The 25,781-nt window shown below is 41.3% G+C and overlaps 1 protein-coding gene across 2 annotated transcripts in view; it reads right to left on the minus strand.

Moving 5' to 3' along the window:
* Nucleotides 1-25,781, minus strand: part of BRINP2 (BMP/retinoic acid inducible neural specific 2) — a 133,724-nt gene that overhangs the window by 47,820 nt on the left and 60,123 nt on the right. Inside the window, exon 2 of one of the 2 annotated variants that reach the window (XM_042466219.1) lies at nt 21,589-21,931. In XM_042466219.1, coding sequence (XP_042322153.1) covers nt 21,589-21,863 — 275 coding nt within the window. In that variant the 5' untranslated portion in view covers nt 21,864-21,931. Of the gene's footprint in view, nt 1-21,588; nt 21,937-25,781 lie in introns of both variants that reach the window. The other variant, XM_042466218.1, reaches the window with a different exon arrangement.

Below are 25,781 nucleotides of genomic sequence, written 5' to 3' on the forward strand. Positions count from 1 at the left end.
AATGGGGGCATCAAAATGGCAGTGCCCTGTACAGATAGGTGCCACCATTTTGACGCAACGGATGATTAGCATCCGCACATCGCGATACCATTGTGATGTCGTGAGTGCGCCATTGGCACACTGCGGCGTCAAAAAAGAACCTGCTTTTTGCAGGTTCGTTTTGCTGTGCAAGGAAGCCACACGGTTTGTCTGCTGCAGCTTCCTCACACAGCAAAACAAGGTGCGGGCAGACCACCCTTTTTGGGCAGTCTGTACCCCGCCTATATGAAGTACTAAATTTAGGATGATCCATGCTAGGCCAACCATCTAGATATGGCTGTGAAAGCTGGACAGTAAAGAAAACTGATAGGAACAAAATCAACTCATTGTGATGCTAGAGAATAGTTCTATGGATACCCTGAATAATAAAAAGACAAATAAATGGGTCCTAGAGCATATCAAGCCTAAACTCCTTGTATAAGCCAAGATGACTAAACTGTACTTTAGATGTATCATGAGAAGACATGACTCACTAGAAAAGGCAATAATGCCTGGTAAGATAGACAGCACTAGAAAGAGAGAAAAGCTGCATTACAGGTGGATAAACTCAATCTGAGTAAGGCTGCTGATAATAGGATGACTTGGAGGTTCTCATTCATAGGGTTGCCAGGTCAAAGTCAATTTGATGGCAGTTAACAACAACAAGTAGTAGACCTGAATCAGATGGTACATTATATGTTCGTTTTGCACATGGGTCTCTCTATTACAAGTGCAGTACTTTAAATATTACTCTGTACCAGTTCTCTCAAATCAGCTGTAACTGTAAAAAATGGCATGAAGGTTGAAATCTTGCAGAAGAAAAACACAACAATTAATATGTTGAATTTACATGATTAGAATACCAATTAGAGTAATTTCCATAAATAGAATAATTTCCATACCATGCAAATCAGTTGCCTTATTTGAGAAAGTAGAAAGCAGAATTTGAAATCCCTAAATATCTGAGGCTTTGGTTGCTTCAGGCAGAGAAGTGTTGCCCATACCTTTTGATACTGCACCACCCTGCCTCAAATAAGGAACAGAAACAATGGAAAAGTTACTTTTTTCAGAACACCACTTTTAGACTCTTCCAGCATGTATGGTCACTGTCCATGCTAACTGTGGGAATCTGACTGCTGTCGTCTCAAAACTTTTTTTTTCAAGTTCTGCTCCTACAGCTGTTGTTAAGAAAGAATTAAGGTTTTAAAAAATATAATTTCCATTCTGAAGCTTAAGGATAGAGCAAGAAACCTAATGGGATGAGTCTTGTGATTGGAATGTAGTAAGAGAGGGGTATAACCTGTTATAGAGAAATAGCCAAATAGGAAAGGAGGAGGGGTGGCATTATATGTCATGAATTATTACACCTGTGAAGAGATCCATGACCTAAATCCTAGAAGACAGGTAGAGAGCATCTGTGGGAGAGAAACCACAGAAATGTCATTATGGAGGTCTACAACAAACCCCCAAGCCAGACTGAGAACATGGATGAAGCTTTCCTGCAACTCATGACCACACATTCAGAAAGGAGAGATGCAGTGGTAATAGGGGATTTCAACTAACCTGATATTTGCTGGAGGTCAAACTGTACCAAAAATATAAGATCCAACAAATTCTTCACTGGCTTTTAAGATAACTTCATTGACCAGAAGGTGGAAGAGGCAGCAAGAGATTAATGTATTTTAGATGTGATGCTAATTAACAGTGGACTTGGTAAAAAGGATGGAAGTGTCAGAATCCTTAAGAGGAAGTGATCATATTCTCCTGGAGTTTGTTATACAGTGGAAAGCCAAGCATAGTCAGAAACCCATTATAGATATTAGGAAAGTTGATTTCAGTAAAGTTGGCAAAATATTGGGTGTGGATGCTCTTGATGTAGCATATTCTGATCTTAGTAAGGCCTTCAAAAGGTCCCCCATGATATTCTTGCAAACAAGCTAGTAAAACATGGGGTGTAGGCAATGGGTTGGGTGGATTTGTAATTGGTTGTCTAAACAAACCCAAAGGGTGCTTACCAATGACTTATCTTCGTCCTGAAGATACATTACCAGTGGGGTACAACAGGGTTCTGTCCTAGGCCCAATGCTATTTGACATCTTTATCAATGACTTAGATAATGGAATAGAGGGCATGCTTAAGAAATTTGCAGATAACATTAAATTAAGAAAGGTAGCTAATACTCCAGGGGACAGGATCAAAATTCACAATGAGTCTAAACGATTAGGAAGCTGGGCCAGAATTTCAACCGGTAGAAATGTAAGGTAACTCACTTAGGGTGAAAAAATGAAATGCACATATATAGGATGGGATACCCCTGGCTTGACAACAGTACATGTGAAAGGGATCTAGTTGTCCTAGTATCACAAGTTGAACATGAGTCAACAGTGTGACACAGCCACTAAAAAGCCAATGTAATTTTAGGCTGCATCAATATAAGTACTGTATTGTGTCTAAACAGAGGGCACCTGGAATACAGTATCCAGTTCTTGGTACCACAATTCAAAAAGGATGTTGACAAGCTAGAGCATGTCCAGAGAGTGACCAAAATGGTGAAAAGACTGGAAACTATGCCCTATGAGATGTGAGTTAGTGATGTATGTTAAGCCTGTAGAAGAGATGGTTAAGGGGTGATATGGTTGTCCTGTTTAAAAATTTGATAGACACACCGAAGTTGAAGTAAATTTGTTTTCTGCTGCTCCAGAAAGCAGGACCTGGAGCAACACATTCAAACTATAGGAAAAGAAATTCCACCTCCACATTAGAAAGATCTTCCTGATGGTCACCTATTCCACAGTGGAACATTCTCCCTTGGAGTATGGTGGAGTCTCCTTCATTGGAGGTTTTTAAAGAGAGGGAGGATGGCCATCTGTCAGGAGTGCTTTGAGTGTGTATTCCTGCATGGCAGGGGGTTGGAATGGATGCCTCTAGAGGTCTCTTCCAACTTTTATTCTGTGATTCTGATTGTAAATAGAACCCATCACAAAACGTTGCAGTTTACTCTCCCTTCTAACCAAAATTCTGCTATTTGAGGTTACAGACAGCCATTCCCTCCAAAAAGGGCCCTCTGCATGCCCAGTGGCTTCCTTCCTTGCCCCTCCCACACTTATCAGTGGTTCTTGAGCATACTCAGTTCTCACTATGTTGTTGTTGTGCTCCATTTATTTTAATTTGTACTTTTGTAAACTTTAGCGTTTCCCCTAGTCTGCTAACATTCCCTCAGGCATCCTGATTTTGGCTACAGTCCTGGTGGAATTCACCTCCTGTATTTATTCTTAGAAATGACAGAAATCAAAATGCCCAAGAAGCATCAAATGTACATAATCTTGTCCTGAAGGAGCCATCATAAGGGGGACATCTCATTACTGAACCTTTCAAGCAATTTTTAATTGGAAGGCATAAGGCTTTAAGAGAAGGGGAAGGCCCAATTTCAGATAGATAGACTCAATCAAGGAAGCCACGGCTGACTTGAGTCTGCAAGACTTGAGCAGGGCTGTTGAGAACAGAGTGACTTGGAGATTTCTCATTCATAGGGTCACCATAAATCAAAGTCGACCTAAGTGCGTTTAACAACAAGAACAAAACTGGCAAAGCCTGGGGATTAACTGGACCTACTCACTCTAAACGATTTTGGAGGGGGGGACATGAATTTTAAATTGAGTGGGGGTAGGGAGAATGTAAATCTGAAGTGTACCGAGGATGCCCCTGTTTTCTACTAAAAGATTTCCCCTTTGACAAGACTGTCTAGTCATGTCCGACTATAGGGGGTGGTGCTAATCTCCATTATTAAGCCAAGGGAGCCAACATTGTCTAAAGAGGACTCTGGTGGTCATGTGGCCAGCATAACTGCACAGAATGCTGTTAACCTTCCCATTGAAGTGGTACCTATTTATCTATTTGTTTTCAAACTGCTAGGTTGGCAAAAGCTGAGACTAGTTGACAGGCGCTCCCTCCATCACGTGGCACCTGAGTCTTGAACTGTCAGAGTCAGCGTCTTAACCACTAAGCCACCACCTCATTTTCTACTACAATTATATCAATTAACAATCCAGACTCCTGCGGATTTACAAGGTCCCTGTCCCTCCTACCTTCCTAACTGTGAATTTCATCACTGGAGCAAGGGAAGATGACTCATTCAGAGCCTCAAACACCATCTAGGGGCCTATTACCAATTAGGAGCCCCCAGTTTCCCTAATAATCAAACATGTGGAATCCTTCCTGTGCTCTCTGCCACACTGCTTATCTTGAATGCCAGAAAGCAACAGGTTTTCTTCTCTTCAGTGATTTGTGGGGAGTGAGCTCAGCACTTGCACCCTCCTGCAGGGTAGGCAAGAGCCTTTGAAAGAAATCCCTGCTTGCTTATGCCTTGTCAGCCAATGTCTTTTTCTAGCTGGGTAATCAGTGGTTGCAGTAATGGGGACTGGTGTCAGGGAGTACATTTTTCCTTGTATCACTGTTGCACTTTCACTGCCCTCACCGGACTTGTTTATGTAAACTTCTGTCTGCAAAAAACAACTGTGTAACTAAAGCTCCAGTGGAAATCAATATCTCTCTAAATGTGTAGTTTCAGTTTGAGAGTGCAATTTTGAGATTGAATTTCTGAGTGCCAAACTGTTGTCACAGTGCAGCTGTGACTTCATGGAGCCACTGCGAGGGTAAGATAGCTATATTGCATCTGCCCTAAGCCCTTGTCATAACATGAAAAGGTATTATATACAAAGAAGTAAAGGCTTATGTGTTACGAAAACTTTGAATCAAGATCGATAATTCCCAAACCTGACATCCTTAGTAATGTTTGTTTCACTTCTCCCTTTAATTCATTTCAAGGCTGGATTTGTTCACACTATTAAAGGTTCACTTTAACCGTGAAATATTTATAAGCAGGAGAAAACATTAGAAGAGCCCTGCTGGATCAAAGCAAAAGCCTCTCTAGTCTGCTATTCTCTTCCCCCAGTGGCCACTCAGAAACCCAAACAATACCCAGAAGCAGAATTCTGAATGCAAACCCAGGAGCAAAGAACAGAGAATCAGAGTTGGACAGTGGCCTCCTTTCTTGTTTTTGACTTACAATGATATAACTGAACATAAAGGAATTTGCCACACTCAGTTCCTTAAACATATAGAATTTAAGAAACTGTTACAGACTGCCAAAATAAAGCTGCTTCGGGTCTCTTTGGAGGTATGCTGTTTAAATTATGCATGCATCCGAAGAATCCGGAAGCTGCACCAAAGCTGCACTCCAGTGCTTAGGAATGGAGTGTGGCTTTGGCGCAACCTCCGGACTCTTAGGACCCATGCATCATTTAAATAGCATATCTCCAAAGAGACCCGAAGCAGCTTTATTTTGGCAGTCTTTAACAGGCCAATGTTATTCTAGGAGGGGAGCAGAGAAGAGGGAAACATCCAATTATCCCTGTGTCTCTGTCAGTGGTCTGAAATGAAAAGCTTGGAATTTTGAGGGAGAAACAGGACAGTGATTTTATGACTCCCTCCACACTGATTGAAATACTTATTTAAAAGAGTGTTAAAATAAATTTCACCCAGTCAGTTCAAACTGCTTACCAATGAGAGCATTGCTACTGCATTTCTCTGGCATGTTAACACACAACAGTCTTCCAGCTAAATTTGGTGTCTATTTGCTCCCTGGTAGGTTTGCTTAGAACAGCAGCAGGAGGAACAGATGTCAGGAAAAACCTTTGAAATATTGCACACTTCAGAACATCTCCCAGTATTTGGTCTCGGCATGCAATTTGTAGTAAAGGAAGACTATATTTGAAAAGAAACTAAGGGCCCGAACAGACAGGCCAAAATAAAGCGGCTTCGGGTCACATTGGAAGGATGCTTTTCAAATGATTCATGCGTCCTAAGAGGCCGGAAACTGAGCCAAAGCCACACTCCATTTAAACAGCATATCTCCAAAGTGACCCAAAGCAGCTTTATTTTGGCCTGTCTGTTTAGGCCCATATAGTAACATGTTATATTTTACACATACTCCTCAAAGTGTATGTTTTCTTTCCCCCAAAAGAGTGGGAGGAAGAGGCCTTACATTTTCAGAAATTATATATCTTGGATCTGGGATTATTTTTTTTCAAATCAAGCACCAGTAATCTTAGAGCAAATCCATGTGAGGAGTTAATGCCAAGAAGAATACGCAACACTGTTACAGGATGTAATCATTTGAATTAGAACATAAAAAGTTGGTCCGCTTCCTCATTTTCTATTGTGATATATTCTATCATCTGCAAGCAATATTAGACTCTATAGAACAGAATACATGGACTCATGTTTTGTTGTGCTTCCAACTTATGGGGACCTTATGAGTCAAAGAATGACATTATTCTGAAATAAGTGGAACAACATTTCAACCACTCAGGTCATCATATTAACTGAACATAATGTGGCCATTTCTAAACAAGTACTTATCAAAATGTTCAGTTCTATCATCTGTGGCTTAAATACAGATAATAGGTTTGTATCACAGTCTTGAATTAACATACTTATCAGTGCCAGAATATGTGTGTTATCATCAATTCTATTTTGTAAATAGTGACTAATGGTTTTATATGCAATTTAACTCTGAAGTAATGATCATAGTCTTTTGCATTTTGTTGCATTTTGTCCCTTACATCTTGTTTAAATCTTGCGTTTTGTTTTCCTTAAATCTCACTGCTTGTAAATATCTTCCCTCAGATTTACTCAGTACTATATATCTACAGACAGTGGTATCACAAGGGTTGGGGTCAACTGGTGTGGGGTGGCAGTGGCAGCAGTGGTCTACCCTTCCTTGCTTTGCCTACCCACCCACCCAGGCCCAGGTAAACCTGGGCAGCTGGCCAGATGAGCAGGCAAGGCAGTAGACTGCCTCTGCCTTCCCATCCCAATTGTTGCCTCACCCAAACCCCTGGCCAGACTCAGAAAGGTAAGGCAGCAAGATGGAAGGGAGTATAGGGCAATGCTCTGCAATAGTGCCATTGTCTTTCCTCTTGCAGAGGCATCATGATTGCTGGCAGGCACCCCCCTCTGAGCTGCCACCTGGTATGTTTCACACTCCCCGCACCTCCCTAGTGATGCCACTATCTACAGGCAACTGCAAAGGGAGCAGAGATGATTTCCCTCCCCATGCTCACCAGAAGAGCTCCACCAGAATTGTGGACATATCCAGAAGTGGCATCAAGTCACATTCAGTTTGTTTTCACAAATTATTTTTCACTGTTTTGTAGTGGGGATGTTGGGGGGTCATGTTTTGCACCTTTTAAGCCAGAAATTGCCCCACTTTTTTAAAAAAACAGGGAGGGTATTTTAAAATGGGGACTTGGGAGTATATTGCAGGATTTGGGGTTCACAAAATGAAATCCCAGTGACCATGTGCAGCCTGTGGACTACAATTTAGAACAAGACATCATTCAACTTACGAAGTGGGCCCTAATCTATGGCAGTTTATTCCATGATAACATAATAAATTTGGAAGTCTTTAAGATGCCCCAACCCTTTCTTGTGTTTAAAAGCAAAATAAAAGCTTCTGATTTGATGAAGGCACAAAAATTGGAAGCGCTTCAGTGCATTATGTAAAGAACCCCTTTCACTCCCCAATCTCTTCCACAGCCTTATCTCTTTTCTGCCATCTTCTTTCCTCAACAAAACAATGACAAAGTCTGGCACACAAATAACAATCACTGACAGGCAATAACTGGTTTCTCCAGATGCCCAAAGCAGTATCTTAACTGCCTTAAAATATTTGCACATTTAATTTCTCTCCTCTGTAAATCTTCATTTTATTAGCAGCTCTGGCTGCTTCACCGAAAGCACTTCTGTAAGGAATGAAAGATTAACCACTGAGAGCAGCAGCCGCAACTCTCTGTTTGCTTTGGGAGTATCAGGAGAAGCCCCATGGGGTCTTCAAGAGCATAAAGTGTGCAAAAGCATTAAGAGCTCTGGAAGTGGGAAATGAGAATCATCCCAAAGCAAGAAGAGAAAGACATCCATACTATTCACTCATGGTGACAGGCGCAAAAACACACCCATAACAACTGAACTTGGAGTAGATACTTTTTGAACAACAACTCCCAGAAGCCCCCAGCCAGTGACCATGGTGGCTGGGGGATTCTGAGATTTATAATCCAAAAGTAACTTTCTAAAGCTCTGCAGAAGACCTGTAAGACTACTCCATGTGAATTCCATGCTAGTTCATATAATGGTGGTGGGGTGGGAATTGAGCTGTGTTCAAGGAGATCAACAGAGAAGAAAGGAAGAGGGCAAGAGACAACCCAAGAACAATCTCCCACAGCACTGGAAGCACAACCAGTACTGCCAGTCATAATGATCCAATCCTCCTTCCCTTTACCAATACAGTAAATATTTGGAATGCCCAAAATGGGGTGTGAATATGTAAATAATTGTGGTGTTCCATGTGGAACTGGGCAAACACAATTATATACTCATGCAGCATCAGCAAACTTGAGGTGTGGAGAGGACCAGTGAGTTACCTCCCTCTCCTCTTGGGAGTTTAAGCCCCAAAAGCCCAAAGGGAGTGCAACAATTGTGAACAGATTGGCAGGACAGTAGTAGAAAAGTATGGAAGGAGGGGGCAAGCAGCCAACAAACAACTGATCTATGGCACCATAAAAGAGCACATGGATGACAGAGAGGAATGAAATAAATGGAGGCTAGCAAGCCAAAAGATGCTCAGAAGAAAGCTGGAGAGCAACAAAGGCTCAGGCAACAAATAGCTGAATGGAGACCAGAATTAAACAACTGGTGGTGGGCAATCATGTTCAGAGGAGTAGAGGCCAAAAACTGTGGCAAGCTTCCTCCTCCTGCTTCTCCCTCCCTCTTGTTTGTTTTGCTTTGGCCACTTGCAATCATTCCCTTCAGTTGTCATCATCTGCCACCGGGTGAAAAACTCCAGTTAAGATGGCAAAAGAGGTAACATCAACTGGATAATAAATGTAGCAAATGAACCATTGCCCCATATTATTTCCAGGAAAATGCCCTAAAAATTGCATTGAATTTTGCCATGGGTGGGGAAGTTTTTAATATTCTGGTTGAACCAGCTTTAAAAGTGAGCAATGTACTTAAGGTCAGTGCCTTGGTTCCAGCCTCTCCACACCTTCTGGAAACCAGGGGATTTCTAGATGGACCTCCTTATGTGAATACAAAGGCCTCCAAGTTCACACAATCCTATCCTTGTGCCATGTGATGCATGAACTACCAAAAAGGCTTCCAGAGAAGCAGATGTATTAATAATATAACTCTGTACGCACACATCGTGATGGATCTCTAAGTAAAATCTTGGGAACATCCTCTAGCCTAGGAGGTGCTTGCAGGATGAATGCCACAAAAGGCCTGTTGTTGTTAGCTTCCCAGAAATATCTGGCTGCTGTCAGAGACAAGATACTAAACTAGATGGAGCCTTGATTTGATTCCACAGATCTCTTCTTATGTCATTACACACAGCAGCCACACAATAATGTTGTTGTGGTGGTGGTTGTTGTATTTCTACCCTACTCTTTAGAAATGTTCTCAGAACAGCTTACAAATTGTTAATAAGACAGTCCCCTTCCCTCAGGCTTATAATCTAAAAAGTCATGACATAAAAGGAGAAGGGAATGACAGTGGGGAAGGGCACTGTGTAGTGGCATCCATGTGCAAATTGTGGTATATTTCTCTTTCCTCACCACCCCCTTCTAACCCCTTGTTGTTCCCTCTGCTATCTGAACACTTTGATAACCTCCAGCATTTCACAAAGATTTCACAAAAACAAGAACACATGCAACAAAGCAACATCAGAATGTGATGAAGATAGCACGTGAATAGTAATAACAATAGCAGCTTCATTTATGCAGCCCGTCCTCGCCTTACGCGGGGGATCCATTCCGGATCCCTCCGCTTAAGGCGAATACCGCCTATGCTCAAGCCCCGTTGGAAACAATGGGGCTCGTGCGTGGCGGCGCGGTGGCGCAGGTGCGCGCGGGGCGCAACGGGCACACGCGCCCATTCAATTGAATGGGACGCGCCGCCCCTTCTGCCCCGCGCACGCACCGTGGCTTGAGCACGTACGCTCAAGTCCGCGTATGGCGCACCCGCGTATGGCGCGGGCGCACTGTATACCACTTCATACCACACTAAGCAGTCTCTAAGCAGTTTTCAACTGTAAGCTAATTGCCCCATCAAGCTGGGTACTCATTTTAGCGACCTCAGAAGAATTCAAGGCTAAGTTGACCCTGAGCCCCTGTCTGGACTGAACTCACAATCTTGTGGTTTGTGAGTGAGTGGCTGCAGTACTGGCATTTAACCACTGCACCACTAGGGCTCCATAAGATAAAGAGGACAATACACATCCTGAAGCTGCAGTAGTTGCTTTTGCTTCAGCCTCTGGGAAGGTCGAGACCCCACTCCTTCTGTCTTCTCCATCCCGCTGAATTAATTTGCTGCAAACTCCTTTTGTACTTTGAAATAATTTTGCAGCTACTGAAGTAAGCTGAGGACAAAGGGAGGAAATGGGAGGAGGAGAGAGAAACCAGGACATTTTGAAAGCAACTGAAAAAGTTGGATGACAGAAAGTTAATTGGGACTGTCCCTTCCAAATTGGGGCAGTTGCCAGGTATGCACTTTCTATCCCAACAGATCTTTATACAACTTTAATAACTGATGTCTTCCCTCTCAAGTCTTTGCTACTCCTTCCCCTTCTGTTTTTCCTCTTATGTCAAGTTTCTTTCCGATGGTCAAGTTTCTTTCCGATAGAGCTACAAGTAATTTTGGGAGCCTTTTTTTGCTGTAGGCTGAAGGAAAAATGCTTTAAATAAATCACACCACACCTCATTCTCTGTAATACTTAAGATGGCCCGACCATCCCCAAGAGTGGGTTCAGGATTATGGTTTCCCACAAGAGTGAAAAGGAAAGGGCTGAGCACTTCTTCCATATAAGAGAATCCACTGAAATTAATAACTGGCTAATTCATAAATGATAAAGTGTTGCTGCTCAGTACTGAAAGAACTATTTGTGACTAGCTGCAAGAAAAAAAGATACTTGAATTCCCAGTGGTATTTGATAACTTCTGGATGGCATGGCTACTGGAAAGCATTGTGTCATTTTTAGCCTAATGGCAATTCTTTCTGCTCCCCATAAAACGCACTATGAATTTTATCAAAACCAGTGAGCTGTCATTTCTGGCCCACTGTTGCTACTTCACATACAAATGGGCTGACTACAGCTATGCTGTGTCCTCTACAGGAGAAGACATATATATTTTAAAGATTTCATACATTTGCAGTCAAGAAGGCATATGAACAGAATAAATTTCAAAGCTCCCTGTGAAGACTGAGCAAGTTTCAAAGGCATCAGGTGTCAGGTATTATATCTTTCTTAAAATGGGGCATCCAAAACTGAATTTGGAAACTATGGGGCTGTAGAGACAGGCAGGAAACATTGGTGTCAGGGTGGAGTGGGGGTTTGGTGACAACCCACCACTCAATCTGCGTCCACCCCGAAAGCAGCGTCATGCCGGCTGGCCAAGCAGACAATGGGTGGCGTCACAACATTTGCACCAAAGAAATGGGGAAGAGCCATAGACACAGTGGCAAAGGTGGCTTTTTTCTGCTCCAAAAAGGATCACCATTTTGCTGCTTCTTTTGGGGCTGGTAAAACACTGGATTGGGGCTGCAGCATGCCCTGATCCGGCGAGCAAATGGATGGTGCAGAGCTACTCTTTTAGGGCTGTCTGTTTTCGGCCTCTGTTTCTACTAATGCAGGTGAACCTGGAAGCCAAAATGACTAAACTAAGGCTGCCGTACTTTGGCCACATCATTAGAAGGCACAACTCTTTGGACAAAAACAATAATGCTAGGAAAGGTGGAGGGGAGCTGAAAGAAAGGAAGACTGCATGCTAGATGGGTGGACTCACGAGTATGAATTTGCAGCTGCTAAGCACAACAGTGGAGGACAGGGAGTCCTGGAGATGTCTCATCTACAGAGTTGTCATGGGTCAAGATCAGTTCAAGCATGGTTAACAACAAAACTAGCTTTTGCCTTCTTTGCAGCATCACACTGCTGGTTCATTTTCAACTGATGAGCAACAAAAATCCCAAACTTTTTTGTTGAGTCATGTATTCCCCATTTCATAACTGTGCATTTTGTCTTTGCGGCCAAAATGTAGAATTTTGCATTCGCCTTAGCTGAATATATTAATTTCTGCCTAATTTTCTCATTTATCAAACTCCTTTTGAATTCTGTTCCTATCTCCCAATGTTTTAGTTACCCCTCCAAGTTTTGTATCATCTGCAAAGCTGATAAGGATTCCCTCCATTGCATAGGGCACAACCTGGTGGCATTCCACTCTAGACCTCCTGCCAATTTGAAGTGCAACCATTGATGATGACTCTTTAAGCATGATTTTCTAACCAATTATGGATCCATCTGACAGTGTCTCTGTCTATTCCATATTTAATCAGTTTGCTAATCAAAATATTTAGGTGGATCTTATCAAATGCTTGGCTGAAATCTAGGTAAATGACATCCACAGCATTCCCACCATCTACTAAACTAGTGACCTGATTGAAAAAAACCCATTAATTTGGCAAGATTTGTTCTAGACAAACCTATACTGGTTCCTAGGGGTGAATGCATAGTCATCAAAATATTTGCAGACAGACTCCTGTATAATCCATTCCAATATTATTCCTGTTGTTGAGGTCAGGATGACTGGCCTGTGGTTTTCTGGGATTTCTTTCTTTCTTTCTTTCTTTCTTTCTTTCTTTCTTTCTTTCTTTCCCATGAATGAAAAGCTGCACTAGAATTCCTCTTTATTCACGAGATAATGATATGATTATTGTGACATCGCATGACATCATCTGATAATCTTTGTGCAATTGCACAAATTGCACAAAGTGACGGTAGAAGCATCCCGCTATGCTCTTGTCACTTTTGCCATGTGAACATCTATGTCAGCAAGTTCCTTCAGTAGTCTGGGATGCAGTTCATCTGGCCCTTTAAATTCGAGCTCATTTAGGTTAACTACGTGATTCCTGACTAACTCCTTATCAGTCTTGATTTGCAATCAGGATTCCTTTCTGAAGTCTCTGCTGTCACAGTCCTCTTTTGTGGGGAAAACTGAAATATTGAACAGTTCTGCCTTTTCATTTTGATCTGTTAGCATTTTACCAATCTTGTTGAGTGGCAGTCCCACTATTTCCTTAGTTATTCTCTTGCTTCAAATATATGTAAAAAACTCTTTTTTGATGCTCCTTACTTGCCAAGCTTGTCTCACCTTATTCTAAGCTTTATCATTTCTTCTACTACTCCTACAAGTTTGGACTATGTAATTGTCCTCTTCATTGGTGATTTGTTCTTCTTTCCATTATTTATACACCTTTTTCTTTTCACTTCCTCCTTCAGTCTGTGCAGCCACACTGACTTTTTCAGATGTGTCCCATTTTTCTTCTTCCATGGGATTATTTGTGATATTCCATTTTCAAGTACTCCCACTTTTGCTAAGTGTTTTTTCCCTTTAGTATGTCTAGCCATGGGATTCCACCCAGCATTTTCCTGAGCTTGATAAAATCATCTTTCCTGTAATCCCAAGTTCTTATTCTTTTGCCTGTCCCAGAATAATGAGTTCTAGCATTACATTGTCACTTCCCCACAACATACTAACTGCTTCAGTTCCAGTGACCAATTCCTCCCTATTGGTTAGGATCAAGTCCAGGATTTCTGATCCGCTTGGTTCTTCTTCTGCTTTTTGAAAGAGGAAATTATTGGTAAGACACATCAAGAATTTGTTGGAGAGCCTATTCTTAGCAAAGCTAGTCTCCCAGCAGATATCGGGATAATTGAAGTCCCCTGTATCTACCAGTTTTTTTCTTTCTTGGCAATTTCTGAAACTTGTTTCAGAAAAACATCATTTACCACCTTGCCTTGGTTTGGTGCCCTGTAGTAAATACTTACTACTACAATGTTAATTTTATTTTTTCTCCATTTATTTTTACCCAAATGTTCTCTACTTGTCTACTCTGATCACTTATATGGATGTCTGCGCAAATGAATTTTTCTTTGACATATAGCACTACTCAGTCTCCTTCCCCCCCTCCTCATCCCATCTGTTATTTTGAACAGAGTATATCCTTTAGTTGTTATTTTCCAAATGAGAGCTATCCCACCAGGTCTCTGTTATACAGCGTGCCTGAGCCAGCTGCGGACCTGACACCTGTGGATCTGAGCTTCTGTGGATGGCAGGCCCCGGCTTTTTCAATGGGCACCTGTACACTTAGCTGTGTGTGTGTGGGGGGGGGATGCAAGTGTGCATGTGCACCCATTAAAAGGAATGGGACTTAAGGTCTCGTGTTTTTTGCTATGGGGGGGGGGGGTCCAGAACTGATCCCTTGTGGATAGGAAGGGACTACAGTCGGCACTTCTTATACACAGATTTTTCATACACGGATTCAAGCATACACGGTTTGAAAATGTTCCAAAAAAGTATAAATTTTCAAATATCAAACCTTGATTTTCCATTTTTTATAAGGGACACCATTTTGCTATGTCATTATATTTAATGGGGCTTGAGCATACATGGATTTTGTTATACATGGGGGATCTTGGAACCAGACTCCAGGTTATAACAAGGGCCCACTGTACTGTAACTATGAAGTCATATTTACCTTCCTGCACTAGGACTTCAGGCTCATCTTGTTTGTATCTAAAACTCTGTACACTGGTGTATAAAGACATCTAAAGCCTTCTTTGTTCACATTTCCCCCCCTGCAAGTTCTATTGTGTCTCCCATTGTCAATATCAAATTCTCCTCTGGAATTCACATCCTTGTGTTCAGAGCTTGTTTTTAGACTGATGTTTGAGCCATCATCTCTAGTCCCACAAGGATTTAATTTAAAGGCCTCTTGATTGGATTCACCATGCTTTTGCTGCAGATATTGTTCCCAGTCTTCACAAGCTGCTGCCCGTATGTAGCCAGTACTTGACCTTTAAGGTATAGCCCTTCATCCTGGGCCACATTAGGCTTTCTGGGAGATGACATTTTCAAGGGCCTCTGTATATGCTTTTACTTGACCAGTTTACTCACAGAGAGCAAATAATTTCCTTTTAAAGCTGCTAACATTAGATTATCTACAGCTGAAGAGAGCAAAGCTTTGTGTCCACAGAAGTCACGTATGCAAGACTGTTCATGTTGACACTTGGATGTTTATCTGTCTTTCTCCACCTAATATGAACAGTGTCTTTCCCAAAATCCATTTACACCATGTCTTTCTTGAAGCAGTTTACCAAAATATATGTAACTATATGTTACATTCATCACATCAAAAGTAATTCCCCTGAATTGTTTAAAGACTGTCAAGAATGTATAAATATCTCTTGAAACTGTATACAGAGGACGAGATAATAAAGGAAAACATGATAAAATGAGCAGAAAATTTTGGATACACTTTAGAACTCGAACAATGGGAAAAACATGGGTCAAAAGAATAAATTATACAAATGCAAATACACACATATATAAATTATACTATAAAATCTTTTTACCGTCGGTATTTAACACCAGATATTATAAATAAAGCTTATGGTAATACATCAAATCGCTGTTGGAAATGTAAAAAAGAAAAGGGGACCCTCTATCATTTATGGTGGAGCTGTGATATGACAAGAAAATATTGGAAAACAATCCAAGAAGCAATCAACAAGATCCTTCAGATAAATTTAAAATACAAACCTGAAATTTTCCTATTAAATATGGTGGATGAATATAATGAAAAAACCAATGGCAAAGTCCTTTTTCATTTGATTGTGGCAGCAAGAATAATCTTTGCTAAACATTGGAGAAAAGAATCAATTCCTGATGTAAAAGAATGGGAACAAAAGATATCCGAAATAATAGATATGGACAGACTATCCAGAAGTTTAAATTATGAAAGTTCAGAAACCTATTTGGAAAACTGGGGTAAAGTTATAGATTATTTAATTTCCCAAAGGGGATAAGCGTGTAAATAGATTTATAAGAAGAATGAATAACAAAATAAGTATAGAAGTCAACGCTGTTAAATTAGAGTAAGAAATTAAGAAATTATATTTAATAAAAAGATCAAGAGCTATTTTTTATTTTATAACCTGGAGTAAAACCAACATAAGGGTTTAAGATGTAATAGAAATGTGATACTTATAAGTGAAAAGAAATATCTGTGTTATAAACTTGAATAAAGAATATAGATAGTAATAGATTTAGAAAGACAGAAATCAGGGATTTACAAACCATGAAAACCTAAAAATATTAACTATTTTCATGGAATGGCTGGAAGAAACAAACAACAAAAGAAAACACTGTGAATTCAATATAAAAACAATAGAAAATTCGTAGTAAGCCTTGAAACGTAGAAAACAAGCAATTCAATGTATATATTGTTTGTCTTGTATTCGTAGTTATGTTATTATATTTGTTTTTGTTAAATGTTCATGACTGAGATTTCTATTTTGAGGTAAGTATGGATGGATGTAATTGTTGTATGTATATTTAATAAAAAAATTAATTTAAAAAAAAGCAATTCCCCTGAAGAAAGCAAAATGGAAAGGATCTTAGGGAGATATACAGATATAGAATCATAACATCAGAGAGTTGGAAGAGACTGCAAGAGCCATCCAGTCCAACCCCCTGCCATGCAGTGATATACCTCACTTAACATAGATGTGTTCATGGGCATTACAGTTGGCCCTTCTTATACACGGATTTTTTATACACGGATTCAAGCATACACGGTTTGAAAATGTTCCAAAAAAGTATAAATTTACCTTGATTTCCCATTTTTTATAAGGGACACCATTTTACTATGTCATTATACTTAATGGGACTTGAGCATACATGGATTTTGTTATACACGGGGGATCTTGGAACCAAACCCCAGCGTATAACAAGGATCCACTGTATTTCTTTAAGAGAAAATTTGATACAAGAAGAAGAAATAACATGGAAAGAATAGGATTAGGTTCCTGCACCACAAAAATTAGAGCAGTTCAACATGTTTCAGCAATATTTTCATTCAAAAATAAAAGCACGTATATGTGAAATTAAACCACCAGGTCAGGAAGCCTTGCATAAGTAAAGGAAAACATTTTAAATCTTCTAGAGACCACTTCCAAAATGGACACAGGAATTATTTACCCCTTCTTTCAACAGTTTATACTTTTCTTATGAGTTTAAGCTTGGTGGCCAAACCTACAGAACTATGCTTTTTTCACTTGTTGGCTGAATGTGGAGAAGCAGGCTAATCGACTCTTCTATTTTGCTGCACATGCATGCTTAATTATGTATTCTACGTGGATCTTCTGTTTACTTGTGTAGGCAGGCGCACACTACTATACTGGGATGGGTCAGAGGAGAATCTCACTGTTTTCAGCTCAAGCATTTTTGCATTGCTTATTGGACACATGCAGTTGCAGCCTGGCCCCAAATATCCCCAGCTCACCTTCACCACTTTTACAATGCTGATGGTGCTAAAAAAACACCCAACTTCCAGTTAGACAGGGAACAAGAAAGAAAAGAGAGCTGGGTGGAAATAAAAAGACTTTGTAAAAAGAAGCTTCCTTGTCAGAGGGTTTGTTAACTGAGATATGCCTGCACTGGGAGGCAGAACTGCAAGCCATTTTTCTCCACCTGTCACACAACCCCACTTCTACCCTTTAAGGTACTAATCAACATAAAACTATATAATGGCATCCTAAGTTGCCAAGAGGTTTCAAGGAGCGCACAAGTTCCTTCTTCCAGTACTTCCATTGGCTACCAAAATGTTTCTGTTCACAATCCCAAGTGCTGCTTATGACCCATAAAGTCCTTATGGAATGTGGGTTTGGGCCAGGGGAAGGACTGTATTTCCCCATAAGACCCTGGGTGGACTCTTCAGGATCTTTTGATCCTGCCATGCTTACTAGCATGTTTGGTGACATAAGAGAAGATACTCCAGTGGTTGCTCCCAGGCTATGGAAATTTGCTGGGTGCAGGCAGGGACATAGCCAAGGGGGGGGGTGTGTTCTTGGGGTCCGGACCCCCCCTTCCATTAGAAAAAATGAATGGTGTGTGCTGCTGCACTACCGCACCCAAGCCCCATTATAATGGTGGCACTTAGTCTGGACCCCCCCCTTCCTAAAATCCTAGCTACGTCCCTGGTGCAGGGTAGGGGGGGGGTCTTCTCTCCCTTTTGTCCTTCTGCCAGCAGGCAAATACACACACACACACACACACATTCCAGATTTTTGGCAACTGACTGGCTGCTTTAACAGAGGGTAAAGCTTTCAAATTGCTTTCAATTCAATTCAGTGGTTTTAAAATGTCTATTTGTTTAATTGTGTATTAATATTATAACAGGTTCGGGTTTTGTGTCTTATCATTTCTTGAGCTGCGGTGGCTCCCAGTATTGGGAGAAAAGTGGAACATGAATTGACGGATGACTGGATGGATGAGATATTAGATAATTGGGGATAAAGCTCAGAAGAGTGAGAGGGAAATGTGACTCTTGGGTCCTGTTTTCCTGAATTTGTAACTAAGGCCTGTTACAGACTACCAAAATAAAGCTGCTTCGGGTCTCTTTGAAGTATGCTGTTTAAATGATGCCTGCATCCTAAGAATCCGGAAGCTGCAGCAAAGCTGCACTCCAGTGCTTAGGAATGGAGTGTGGCTTTGGCGCGACCTCCGGACTCTTAGGACCCATGCATCATTTAAATAGCATACCTCCAAAGAGACCTGAAGCAGCTTTATTTTGGTAGTCTGTAACAGGCCTAAAACTATCTTGCCCCAGGCACCGGTTTGGGGTACCCCTCAATATCCACCGAAGTCAATGCCAGACTTACACATGGCTATTTTTGACATGTCAACAGTGGCTAGGCAAGCTACTGCATCTGTTCCGCTTTCTAATTTAGCCCCACTGCTTTGTTTCTTCCTGAAGTGAGGTGGCTGTCCCATCCTCTTTTGCAGGAATTCTTAGTCAAAGTCTGTTAAGTGGCAGTGTTCATGATCTGTGCTCTGAATACAGACTTTCTGCCACCAATGCACTTTGGGAATTTGATAGAAGAAGTTAGTGCAAAAAACAGCCATCGCAATTAATTACGAGGATGTAGATACTATTACACTGGAGTAATGGTTAATGCTAAAATCCCTTCTTGGAGGGAAATTACTTGGAAGGACCATCACTGCATGCCTCCCTGTTGTCAAAGGAGCTGACAGTTTAAAATGTCTACTTTCCCCATCTAATTTAATGGCTGGGCAGTTCTACTGCAGCTTACCAAAGTTACCAAGCCAGAGAGTGAGCAAGCAAACACTACAATACATTTCTTTAATGCACACACACACACGAGCTGCTGGTCCTGCCTCATAACCCAGGCTTTGCTCATTTACTGTGACAGGAGCCACTGAAAGCTTAAAGTCTACTCAAGATAATTCTCAAACATTGGCTTTGGACATTCGACCAGTATACTAGAAGCTCCTTATTCCAAATCTGAGTCTGGAAAACACAATTCAAAATGTGCTGTTTTATAGACTGAGCATCAAGCTTTCCCTACAGTGTGTTTTGTTTCATGTTCATAGATTGCTGCTTCCATCCCCTTTGCCTTACATAGCAGTCATTCTTAAACTGTGTGTTTGGAGGTTAGGTGACAGTAGCTGATGGACTGCAAGTCCCATTAATCACCATTAACATTGCTGATAAGTGCTACTGGGAGTGCAGCTTAACAACACCTCAGGGACTGCCTGACTTTCCCCCCTGCTATAGGATAGCATGTACCATCCAAGAAGCACCCTGAAGTAGGTGGTGCTTTCTTTGCTACCAGCCAGAGTTTAAATGGATTGACTGCAAAGGCTGGAGTATTTAAATCACTGGGTCTCAAACCTCTGGTCTTCCAGATTTGGACTCCAACTCCCAGACTTAGTAACCATCAGTCAAGCTGGATGGGGATTCTAGAAATTTCAGTTCAAAATACTTGAAGGGCCAAAGCTTAAAAACTGTGACCTAAATCATATATCTCTGTGTGCCCCCCTTTGCGTGTGTGTGTGTGTGTGAGAGAGAGAGAGAGAGAGAGAAAGAGAGAGAGAGAGAGAGAGACTATACCCCATTGCCCCATCACTTGAGAAAAAGCTGTGGCTTCACTTTCAGATTGTGTGCAATTTAAAGAGGGGGGTTAGATAGAGGTTACTCTGTTTCTTTTATTGAGCCAGTACAGTCTTTTCACACATCAGACATCTTTGATCACACAACAGCCTTTGCATGCTCGTTCATGGGACAGATCCTCTGAAACAGTGAGGAGCAGTGTATGTTTAGAAGGGGTCGTTAAATGCAATGAGGATGGGTTCACGGTAAACACAAAATGCATAGTACAAACACCAGTCACATCTAAGGGTAGTAAAGCAGTTCTCCTTAGCAAATGCCACTTTTTTCAAGAAGGGTAATAAAAGCAACAGCAATAGCAAGTACATTTCTATACTGCTTATCAGTGAACTAAGCACTTCCTAAGCAGTTTACAGTGTGCCCCCAACAAGCTGCGTACTCATTTTAGTGTTCCACGAAAGGATGCAAGGCTGAGTGGACCTTGGAGGCCCTGGGATTGAACTCACAACCTTGTAGCTGTAAGTGGCTAGAGTACAGTCATTTAATCACTATGCCACCATATCAGATGTAAATGGAAAGTACCACTTTTCCTTAGCTGACACATCTCTTTTCCCATACTTGAGAAATGGTTCAGTTTAGTCTGAGACAGCCTATTTTCTGAATTAAGGAAAGGGACATAATACTATTGACTAGCACCATCACACCAAAATAATTCCCAGGACAGCATGTAAGTGGTTGGAAAACCACCTTGCCACACCCTGTCAATTCAGTCATCTTTTACACTGCATCTTCCCAAATAAATTTGTCACTGAACACTAGCGTAATAGAAGAACTAGCCTTTGGGGAACAGAACAGATCTTAAGAAAGGAAAATTTTGATTGTCTGTCTGTTACATTGCTCAGGAAACGTTTCCTTTTTAGAATATTGCTCCCAGAACCCCCCAGTCATTGTGGACATTGGTTTAGGCAGCTGTGGGGATACAGGTACCTGGCAGAACATCAAAAGGGCACACCTGCTTTCCCAACAATAAATAAAAAGCAAAATCCACTTGTAACTTCAGCTTAAATTCCACTTAAATTAACAGGTACAGCATAAAAACATGGTAGTAGCCCCCATGTGTCGTTCCAGTAGAATTTTCCAGTAGATTGTGCCTCTAAAATAGATCTGTCTGTCTCCCACTGTTCCCCCTTTTGTGATGCCCAAAACCTGTTGTTCAGAGGAAGCCACCTCACACTGCTTCATCCTATAGCCATAAGTACTTTTAAGACACACACCTACACTATGAAGTTATCCTGAGTTTATACTGGCTTCTGAGAAGAAGAAAAAAACCTGGGAACTGTTGTAGTGTAGTGCATGATTCCCAAAAGGCAAGGAATGACTATTAAACAGTTTTAATACACAAAGCTAACTTTTTGGAAATATCCCAGGTTCTTGACTCGTTCTCTCTCCAAAACAGAAACTTGCTCTGCATTTATAACCCTGTCTTACCTGTAGATCCTGTACCTGGTGGTGAAGCCCTGCCGATGGCGCTCCATGAAGTCAGCATACTCTGGGGCACGATGGAAGGGTCCTCGATCAGTAAGGAGCCAGTCCAGGGGCACATGGCTGGCAGAGACTGTGGAGGCATGATGTTCGTGTGACGGAGCACCAGAAGTAGCAGCAGCGGCCAGCCCCCAGCCTCCCAAAGTCAGGATCAATACTGATGACAGCCATGGGACCATCAGCTGGAGCCGCTTAAACCGAGCGTTCCGCTGCCGCCTCATGCTTCTCCTGCACAGCTGGCTTCTTCATTCTCTCCCCACTGTCCTTTTTGGCACCCCTTCAGGATTTCCTGCACTGAGGAGGAACAAGAATGAGAAGAGGGACTGTGTATTAAATGAGGTAATCAGCAGAAAAACATATAATAAATTAAATAATTGACTATTTGCTTCCTTTTAATGGTACACCAGCCTCCACCACCTGAAGAGGGTTCCTGACTTGTTCTATAAAATGTAGGAATGGCATAAGAATGGCAGAGGACTCAATCATCATCCAGATAACCTGACCCTCTGATGCTGATGCTGATGCAGAAGAAGAAACAATCCCAGGTTGAGAACCACTGGCCAGTTCTGAAGTACAGAGTACAGTATACAGCTCCCAAGTAGGATGGCCATTTGCTACCATTATTCCTATACGCTAAGCAAACTGGGGTGCTGGGGGGTGGGTATTTTAGTCCAGAGCAGTTTGGGGCCTGGGGAAACACAACATAACATTATAGCCTTCTCACGATTAGGATTCATGGACTAGAGCTTTTTAGAGCTATAAATTAACAATAGTTGGACAACTGAAAAATGCACCCTCATATTAAATTAACCCATTGGTCTGCCTAACCAAGCCTTGTTATATTTATCCTTACTGGCAGCAGCCCTCTAACACTTCAGTCATCTTTTACACTTAGGTGTGTGTGTGTGTGTGTATAAATGCCAAGTGGGAATTTATCTTGTGCCTGCAAAATTCTTTCACTACATTACTATACAACTCCTAAATGGGGGAGGGGGCTTCATAGTCACATTCAGTGCCATGGCCTTATACTAAGTCAGTCCAAGTAGTCTGACTGTCAACAGTTATTCAAGGATCCAAGCAATAGTTTTCCCCAGCTCTACTGTTGGAAGTCCTTTAGCTGGGGATCCCAGAACTCAGGTCCACCTGGGTGCAAAGCATGTGCTCTGTTACCAAACCATGGCCTCCCTATATCAATATTCCGTGTCAGATAAATGCTCCAATAAATGATCACTCATATCATAATAAACCTTAGCATTTATAGTACAGTACAGTGCGCCAATGTCATATGCAAACACATCATATGCAGCTTTCAGCATACTGTATGCTGAAAGCCACATGCCTAAGAGGCGAAGGTGCATGCTCCACAAGCCCCATTGTTTTCAATGGGGGGTCACCATGGTCGGTATTTCACTTTTCGGGGGGGGGGGGTCTGGAAAGGATCACCTGCATAAGGGAAGGGCGCACTGTAATTTTAATTCATAACTATTTCACCTCTGAGAATAACATTTACCTCTAAGTCAATTGTGCTGCTATAGACACTCCACTTTCTTGACACCACTGTGCAACTTCATAAGACATCTACGCATCATGCTCTATCAAAACCCCAAATACTGTTATACATACCATACATGACTATAAATTGACTTCATGTATAAGTCAAGGGCAGGTTTGGGGGCCATAATTATGGATTTTAATATGACACATGGATAAGTCGAAGGTAAAACTTAGGAGTATGAACAAGGGATCTAAAGGATGAAGCAAATGAAAACAATGCAAAAAAACCCTAATGCAAAATTCCAGCAGGCATGTTTATGTTCATACTAAAGGCTGGATAGATGAGTGAATAGGGAGGGGTCAGTGCTTCCAGGACAGATTATGTTCTTGACTTTCATCCCAAGATGGTTCTTTTTTAAATAAGAGTACAGTACTTACATTGACCCGGATAAATCAACTCAGGTTTTTTGGTTCAATTTTTTGACTAAGATTTCTAGACTTATACATGAATACATACAGTATTTACATGCCTCCAGTTTCCACCCAGAATGCTGTACCAAATCCATTGTTTACAGTTTTGCCCTCCAATACAACTGCATTTGCTCAAACCCACAAGGCAGAATTTCAAAATTCTTGGATTTACAACAGGTAGTTCTCAAACTACAATATCCACCTAAAGAGGTGAAGAAACAAATCAAAAAGGCAAGATTAGTATCCAAGAACAATGTACTACAGGACAGACCAACAACAACAACAACACAAATCACAAAACACCTCTAGTAGTCACCTACAGTCCCCAGCTGAGATCTCTCAAACACATCATCCACATGCTATAACTAATTCTGGAGAATAATTCTTGCAAGCTTATTGGCCTAAAGACAACCTCCAAATCTTTAACTATTTACTTAAAACAGGACACATGACACAGATGGTAATATGGGACAAGACCCTACCACAAACCGAGATGCCAATCCTGTCCCCACACCTACTCTGGGAGCAATACTACATACAGGGGCCAATAATATCACCCACAAAATTACAGGTACATTCTCTTGTTCTTCCTCCAATGTGATTATATGCCATCCTATGCCAACAATACCCTTCTATACTTTACATTGGACAAAAATGATAATCTACACAAGAGAATAAATGGACAAAACTGGACATTAGATGTGGCAATACCCAAAACACAGTTACAGAACATCTTATTCTCCCTAAACATACAATATAGGATTTAAATGTCATGGTTCTTAAACTGAGATAGGACTGCCAAAAAGCCTCAGCCAGGTGCATTGCTCATGACTCCATTTCATTACACCATAAACTAATTTCATTGCTTTCATGCATCTCTTAAGCCCCATCTGTATCTCTCCAACATTTATACAACAGGGCTGTTTCTTATCCTGTACTGTACTAGGATTCAAAAGATTATTTTAGACTTTTTTTGGAAGGGGAATTCTATTAGCTGTAGTGGGAAAAATAACTTTCCCAAGCTCTGCAGACTACCTTGCTGATTCCTACTAACCACCTGTCAGAGATAGCTTTTGTGGGTTTTTCAGGCTATGTGGCCATGTTCTAGAAGAGTTTATTCCTGACATTTCACCTGCATCAGTGGCTGGCATCTTCAGAGAAGATTCTCATTTCTCTGAAGATGCCAACTACATATGCAGGCAAAATGTCAGGAATAAACTTTTCTAGAACATGGCCACATAGCCCAAACAACCCACAAAAAGCTATGGATGCTGGCCATGAAAGCCTTCGCCTTCACCTCTCAGAGAGCTACATCCACATGTTCAGCAGGAGGGCATCTGTTCTTTGTCTTTCCCCCCAAACATCAGGGCAATAGTATGTTTAAAACAGAAATTGTCTTGCCGAAAGTCATGAGGCTTATTTTTATTGTTCTAAGACCTCACTTGCTGAGGAAGTGAGATGCTGAGTGACAGCACTGGGACTAATTTGTCAGGATCACAGTGCCAGTTGCCAAACCAGCTATACAAATAAAGAAATAGATAAATCCCAGACAGACAGAGTAAGCACAGCATAAACAAACAAACAGCTGCAAGAGCATCACCAGTCAGGCAGGATTTTTTTCCCCTCAAGCAATTGATTCCCATTTCAAAACTAAAATAGATGTGAAGATGATTTCAACGAGTGTGATGTGACAGCAACTTGCTTCCTGTCCTATGTCCAGTTCTGGTCAGGAAGAATTTGAAAATCAGCAGCATTTAGACACAACTAACATATAACTTTGCTAGTGCTAATATTTCATAGAATCATACAGTTGGATGGTACTTCAAGAACCATGTAGTCCCTTACCAGTGCAGGAATCCACTGCTAAAGCACCCAAGAGGTGGACATCCAAACTCTGTTCAAACCTTTCAACAAAGGAGCACCAACCACCTTCAGAGGAGACTAACCTACTGTTGAATAGTTTCTACAGTCAAGATATTTGATTTGATAATTTGATCTGTTGTGTATCAGTTTCATCAAAATTTCCATCTCAACCATCTTCCAGTCATCTTCCATTGAAATTTCAATATATTTCCATTTTTTGCATACTCAACTATGTATAAGTTGAGGTCAACTTTTGGGGGCAAAAATATGGATTTGGGTATTCCCTGTGGATAAGTTGAGGATCATACACC

The sequence above is a fragment of the Sceloporus undulatus genome, chromosome 4 (genome assembly GCF_019175285.1).
Source record: "Sceloporus undulatus isolate JIND9_A2432 ecotype Alabama chromosome 4, SceUnd_v1.1, whole genome shotgun sequence".
In the NCBI taxonomy this organism is placed as follows: domain Eukaryota; kingdom Metazoa; phylum Chordata; class Lepidosauria; order Squamata; family Phrynosomatidae; genus Sceloporus; species Sceloporus undulatus.